The sequence below is a fragment of the Leucoraja erinacea genome, chromosome 7 (genome assembly GCF_028641065.1).
Source record: "Leucoraja erinacea ecotype New England chromosome 7, Leri_hhj_1, whole genome shotgun sequence".
Lineage (NCBI taxonomy): Eukaryota > Metazoa > Chordata > Chondrichthyes > Rajiformes > Rajidae > Leucoraja > Leucoraja erinaceus.
The window spans coordinates 6,641,582-6,649,225 of NC_073383.1; the positions used below are offsets into that span (position 1 = coordinate 6,641,582).

General features: G+C 46.5%; 1 protein-coding gene across 1 annotated transcript in view; it reads right to left on the reverse strand.

The window, feature by feature from the left end:
• lrp2a (low density lipoprotein receptor-related protein 2a) overlaps window positions 1-7,644 on the reverse strand; it is a 281,896-nt gene extending 274,252 nt beyond the window's left edge. Inside the window, 1 exon segment of the mRNA XM_055637704.1 lies at window positions 6,778-7,644. Coding sequence (XP_055493679.1) covers window positions 6,778-6,844 — 67 coding nt within the window. The 5' untranslated portion in view covers window positions 6,845-7,644.

The window sequence follows — 7,644 nt, forward strand, 5'->3', positions numbered from 1 at the left end:
AAAAGAATATGTGTGTTATGATTGTGTTTATAATTTGTTTGGTTGTTTTGTTGTTTGTCTTTTGCACAAAAGTCCGCGAGCATTGCCACTTTCATTTCACTGCACATCTCGTATGTGTATGTGACAAATAAACTTGACTTGACTTGACTTGATCTGCTCACTGCTCTCTTCCCTTCATGCTTACATTTCAGATTTATGATGTCTACACTTAGAGTCATAAAGCATGGAGGCAGGATGGAGAAGAGAGCCTTCACACCGTACGGCTTGATCATTCTAGCCCAATGACCAATTCCTTCCTGAATATATTTAATGAATTAGCTTCAATTTCCAATGCATAATAAAACTGATAGGTGCTAGTGATTTTTTTTATTACACCATGTCCTTATTGAAGAATTCCTGTTCAAGGGGTAACTTATTCGCACAAAGGGTGGCGAGTGTATAGGACAAGCTGCCTGAAGAGGTGGTTGAGGCAGGGACTATCTCAACGTTAGGCAGGTACATGGATAGGACAGGTTTGGAGGGATATGAACCAAAGGGTAGCAGGTGGGACTAGTGTAGCTGGGCCAGTGTAGCCAGTGTGGGCAAAGACCTTTCCAAATAAAGCTCTACTCTGACTGTCCCACTTGGCGATTTTTTGACTGATGTATCAGGTCACCGAAAATTTTGCAGCGTGATGCGGCGTGCCGTGGCGGTGACAGGGCGTGATGACGTTTGACGTGCGTTGTTTTTTCAAGTATCGCAACATTTTTTTTGTCACCGCTGGATTTTGAAACGTTCAAAATCTTTTGGCGACACTGATATGACGCCGGCAGTCGCCGAAAAAAATTGGCAAGTGGGACAGGCCCTTTATACTTCTCAGCACGACACAAACTGATATTGGAGGAAATCTTGGGGTTCCATCCCCAGAATGATAAGAGACAGGTTGAAAGTCAGAAATGGTTGTGTCTGACCTCCATGTCCCTCTCCGCTGCCTCAGCCTTCCCTAAGACTTGGAAATGTCATTTAATACCAGGAAATGGATCATATGTCAGGGCTTGCTCTGGTGGTGGTGTTTGATGTCGACAGTCGGACATCAGCTGGCAGCTTTGTCGATCTTCCCCCCTCCTGCTCCGTATGATCACTGAGCCCCAAACCTCCTGATGGTTTCCCGGCAGTGATCCAGAGCTTCCCGGTGATCCCAATGAGCTTTTCCATTCTCTCTTCCAGCACAAGGACCAGTTACAATGGTGGCAGGGTGGAGGTAGGGAGCAGTTGGAGAACTGGTTTGGCACACTGATGTGCTGGGAATTTGAAGAGCTAAATTCAACCGGGGAAATCCCCTTTCCCTCTCCCAGCACTGGTGCCAGCTTCCTAGAAGAGAGTCAAACACTTGGAAAGTTCCAAGCTCCCCAGACTGCACCCAAACATCAGGAGCTTGACTGGAGAACTGCCAACGTGGACAGGTACATGGATAGGACAAGTTTGGAGGGTTATGGACCAAGCGCAGATAGTGGGACTAGTGTAGCTGGGACATTGGTGTACAGTGTGGACGAGTTGGGCTGAAGGGCCTCTTTCCACACTGTATGAATCTATGACTCTGGAGAGAAATCTGGACCGAATGCTGCCAATCACTAGGGTGACGATAGACTCAAAATGCTGGAGTAACTCAGCAGGACAGGCAGCATCTTTGGACAACATGGACGTTTTGGGTCAGGAAAACGAAGATCGCAGCTCTGTAAAAGCTCGGATCACACGTTCCCCATCCAACACTGTTCCCAGCATTAAGCCATCCAGGGATCTGTGGATCCTGTCGGGATACTCCTGGGGGCAGAATCGGGGTTGGATTCATGGGAGGTGGTCTTGGAGGATGCTCTTCAAACTGCGGAGTATCTTAGACAATACAGCTCACCCCCTCCATGACACACTGGTCAACCTGAGGTAGGCACAAAATGCTGGAGTAACTCAGCAGGCCAGGCAGCATCTCTGGAGAGAAGGAATGGGTGACGTTTTGGGTCAAGGCCCTTCTTCAGACCTGAGAAGTACCTTCAGCAACAGACTGGTTGCATCAAGTTGCAGTACAGAAAGCCACAGGAGATCCTTTTCCCTTATGGCTATCAAACTGTACACCAACTCCCCCTTCCGACGTGGGGTAGATTGAGACTGAGGAAGGACTTGTGCAGGAAGGAACTGCAGATGCTGGTTTACGCCGAAGATGGACACAAAATGCTAGAGTAACTCAGCGGGACGGGCAGCTTCTCTGGAGAGAAGGAATGGGTGATGTTCCGGGTCGAGAACTTCTTTAGAAAGTCTTTAGCAGAATTTTAAACCAAATCATCACCCATTCCTTCCTTCCAAAGATGCTTCCTGAGTCGCTGAGTTACTCCAGCATTTTGGGTTTATCTTTGACCTACTACACATGTTGTGATACCTCAGTACACGTGACAATAAACTAAACTAAACTGTGGATCTGTAATCATTCTTTACATTCATTCATTCGCTCCACTCTTTTAAATCTTTATGTCGACAGCAGCATTTCTTACTCTCACTAAACGTTATTCCCTTTACCCTGTACCTGTACGCTGTGGACGGCTTGATTGTAATCACGTATAGGCTTTCGGCATCATCGCTTTTTGTTTCAGATTCCGAGAGTTTTGGAAAATCAAAAAATTGTAGATGCTAGTAATGTAAAACACAAGATAAAACAGAGGAACCGTGGTGCGCAAGTTCGCAGCTCCCTTAAAATGATGATGCAGGTGGATAAAGTAATGAAGAGGATATTTAGCTTGCTTGCTTTTATTCTTCCTTCTCAATCACGTTCTCCTGCCTTCTCCCCGTAACCTTTGACGACTTATGTCTATTGATGCCAATTCTGAACTGTATACAAAAAGTGGAATTCACTGTACCCACATACATATCTATCTATCCATCTATACAATATTAAAACTCTGTGTGTGTCTGGCTGGCTGGCTGTGTGTGTTTCTGACTTGTGGCTGCCAGCCTTTGATTCGTTGCTACGCCGACACCCGACCCACAAACGCCCTGATTTTTTTCAATTTCGCTAGAGATTTCACTTTTCATTCCAAGTATCTACTCATTAAATTTTGTCGTGTTTATGTACACATTTTTAATAAAATCTTTCTCCCCCCCCCACTCACTCATTTTGTCCCCTCCTGCTGGCCAGCGACCATAACGGATGCTGGCGCCCGCATCTCGCCTCAAAGACGCCATTTAAAAACAGCCGCACTGCTGATTCCTGAGCCGCTTGAGTTGGAGGATCACGTCCCCCGTGGGGTCTATGGTTAGGGAACGGCTGCGTTGGGGGAGCAGACCCAACGGGTCTGCACTTGGTCTAGTATGCTATTAAAGTCTTGAGTTGTTTGTCTGTCTGTCTGTGATCTCAAGGAGCTCCTATGCCAAAATGGTACACAATAGCGCAAAATTATTTGCAGAATCTTACTCAGCTTTTTCCCGTGGTCATTCTAATCGTTCTCTTCAGATTTTTTGTTATATTTCACCAGTTATTGATATTTCAAGGTTTAAAAAAAGCCAACTAACAAGATTTTTACTGTGAAAAGACTTGCTGCATCAGCTTTCAACAGACTTCGATACAAAGTTGCAATACAGGAACACTCTGTGCTTCCACCAACTTTTCACCTGAATGGGATATCACAGTCCTCCACCCGACTTTTTCAACAATGTTGCCATCATACAACACTTCCTCCAGCTCCTGGTACCAGGTGCTTCAACAGGAGGGGGAGGGTGAATTGCTATTGCAATCGGCAGGCAGGAGAAGTGCAATTGGAATGTTTTTTAAGTCCAGTGCTGGGGAGGCAGGGGAGTGCTGGAATCTTACGTTCGGCAACAGGTTGAGTTGGGGGACCACGTCTCCCGTGGGGGCTACGGGTTAGTGGTGCAATATTGCGTTGGGGAACGGGTTGCATTGGGGGACCAGGCCTCCCATCTGACAGGGACCCAACGGGTCCCACTTGGTCTAGTGACAAATAAAGGTATTGAACCATTGACCTTCCTAAACAATCACTGGAGTGCAGAAGACTGAGGGGTGAGATTTGGCCTTTATAAAACTATGAGGTATGTAAATAGGGTAGATAGTCACAATCTTTTTCACAGGGTGGTGGAGTTTAAAATTAGATAGAGATTTAAGGTGAGTGGGGAAATATTTAAAGATATTTGGCACAGGTTTTGTGCACAGAAGATGGCGGGTATATGGAACAAACTGCCAGAGAAAGTGGTTGATCATAAGAACATAGGAGCAGAATTAGTCTTCTCTTCGATTCAATCATGGCTGATTTATCTCCCCCTCCTAACCACATTCTCCTGCCTTCTCCCCATAACCTCCGACACCAGGTACCATACCAATAAGATGCTTGGACAGGTTCATAAACATTTTGGGTCAGGGCCCTTCTTCAGACCAAAGATAGACAGAAGATGCTGGAGTAACTCAGCGGGACAGGCAGCCCCTGTGGAGAGAAGGAATGGGTGACGTTTCGGGTCTAGACCCTTCTTCAGTCTCGCTCCGAAACGTCACCCATTTCTTCTCTCCAGAGATGCTGCCTGACCCGCTGAGTTACTCCAGCAGTTGTGTCTATCTTCGGTTTAAACCAGAACCTGCAGTTCCTTCGTACACCCTTCTTCAGACACCCTTTAAAAACATTGAAAAAGCTGTGTAAGGAGGAACTGCAGGTGATGGTTTATGGCGAGGATAGACACGATGTGCTGGAGTAACTCAGCGGATCAGGTAGCATATGTGGAGAGGAATGGGTGGCATTACGGGTCGGAACCCGAAGAAGGGTTCTGATCCGAAGCTCCACCTATTCCTATTCTCCAGAGATGCTGCCTGACCCGCTGAGTAACTCCAACATTTTGTGTCTACCACTGAAAAACGCTGATGGTTTTTTGTACATATACGTCTACATGGCATTTATTAGCCTTAGATGGATAAATATACATTTCTGGTCCCGTTGCTTGTTTGGGTATAAGTATCAGTGTCTGTAATATGGGCTCCTCGTTTGAATAGTCTGAAAAAGGTGCAGGCTTCAAGAAGCCCAGTTGGAAGTGTAACTGCCGTCAATGTTACCGCCGTACACTGGGCTATGAAACTTAACACAGTCATGTACGTGGTGACTCCGGCATGATTCAGAAAAACACCAGAGGCCAGTTCACCCATCAGGCTTACGTTAGCCAGCAGATCTAGATGTAAAAAATGCACATGATATTTGCAATACAGGACCCTATCTATTTACATGGCATAATTCCATATCGTCTTAAAAATGCCAAGTTTAATAACAGGACTAACTCACACAATGAAGTTTTTTTTTCATCGTTTGTTCCCCCTAACATATGCTTGAAGACCTATTCATTTAAAATCCATGGGACACCAAGTAATCACTCCAATTAGAGATTAGAGGCTCCTTCTTAAGCAGAAAACAAACCCTGGAACTAGTATTTTGTCAACTGGTATTTTGGAACTGGCAGTTTTGTCAAACATCCGCTGGAATCATAACGGTGGTCCTTCCGTTGAACGCAAGTTTAAAATTTTAGTTACAGATTCTGCGTGTGAATACGGGGGAATAATGCGCGAGTGATTTTGGGACAGTGTTATTCCGAGACGGCGTTTCTGCTTTCCGAGCTTGGAGCGGGGTCACCGGTTCCTCGCGTTGCTCTCTAAGGAGATTACAGTGAGAAGAGAGATTACAGTGCAGCGTTTTAAACTCCGCACAGTAATGGCAGGAGCGCTGCTGCCGACCACTTATCACACCTCCCCTGGGCAACAAAGAAGCGGCAAGTAGTCTCACTGGAGCTCACGGCGGCTGGAGTGGGGGTAGTGGGGAGGGGGGGAGATGAGTGCTTCGGGACTGCACGGGAGAGACAAGGAAGGAATCTGAGAAAGCCGATTCAAAGCACAAGAGGAATGAGCGGATTCTGGCAGTCTGCTGGTCACATGCCCACCCGCGTTCCCCTAGCAACTCGACAACTCTCTCAAAGATCCCCTAGAAGAATTTACAATGTGCGGCCGATTGGGGCTTTGTTGCAGAGGAGGAGATGGGGTGGGGGGGGGTCGCTTTACCCAGTCACACACCGTGGGCAGACGGAGTCAAAACTCTCAGTTGACGCATGGACCAAACTGTGGAAAGGAGAAAGTACGACATGTGCTCTCTTACTTACAGGATAGCCAGTCATCCAGGAGGGGAATTGGGAGTCGCGGTGGGTAGCGGGCATTCAGACACACAGTCAGTCCCCCGTCCCCATAAACCGTTTCTATCTGAGATTACTTCGTCCCATTATCCGCTGTGTCCCAGTTAACGGATTCGCCGTGCGGGCAGATGTCAAATCACAAGGAGATTCAATTGCGAGAGATGGGAGATTTACACCTAAAAGGGTGTAGATAATGTACCCGCTTTCTACTTGTATAGATATTTTTAAATCACTGACTAAAGTTAATACATTCGTAAGTCATCGGAGCATTCGGCCCATCAAGTCTACTCTGCCATTCAAACGTAGCTGATCGAACTCTCCCTCCCAATCCCATTATCCTCCCTTCTTCCCCTGACACCCTTATTAATCAAATACCTTCTTAAAACTCTTCCAAATTAAAGGAAAACATCCTTAACTGAAAGGCACAGCTTCAGTTTCCGTGCGATATCTTCCCCCAAAAGCACGGTGAATATATGGAGTGTAAATGGCACGGATTCACATAGTCCGTGGACTTCGAGTGGGCAGGATAATCTAGCAGTCTTTCCCCCCTGGGATCACAGGCAGTTGTAGCCCCCTGCATCTTACCTTTTGAGCTGCATTGTACTGGAAGCAAAGTTATCAGCAGCAAGAGCGAGGGTGTGGGGCCGCCCATGTTTAGCACTGACCCGGGTTCTCCCACCGCCGTGGCCCCGGCTCCCTTTGTAAGACTCGACAACCTGCTTGATGTACATACAGCGCGACTGTCCTCTTTCCCCCTGATGCTAGCTGGGAAAAGGCGTGTTCGAGAGCGGGCACTCTGCGTTTGCAGGCAACCCGCTGGTTGCTGAGGGCGCTGCGGGCTGGGGCCCCGATGCAGGATATCACAGAGCTGTCTGAGCAACCGCCCAGCGTCTGCGCTCCCTGCTAAACCGTTATCAGTAGCTCATGCGTGTGTGTGTATGTGTGTCAGGCGGTGGCCGCTCCGGCCGCCCGCATAACCCCTCACACTTCAGTCTAGTCTCGCCTACTCTACTCTACTCTAGTCTAGTCTGGTCTAGTCCAGTTCACTTCAATTCGGTTCAGTTTAGTTTAGTTCCATTCAATTCAATTGAGTTCATTACAGTTTAGTTCATGTTAGTTTACTTCAGATTAGTTTGGTTCATGTTAGTTTAGCTCAGTTTAATTTAGTTCACTTCAGTTTCGTTTAGTTTAGTTTATTCCGTTTAGTTTACCAGTTTAGTTTAGTTTAATTCACTGACATTTACTAAAGCAACCTTCTTCGATCCGTTTTGAGATCCAAACTGGAATTCTAATTATACATTAAGAATGTTATTAAATAAAATATTCATATATTCTCTCTCTCACTCTCTGGGTATATCTCGTTTTCCAGGACATTTGCCCGGGTTTTATTTACCTGGTTTCCCCAGAGTAAATGTGATCAGTCTATATTGTTTTCTGAATTCTAAGCATGTG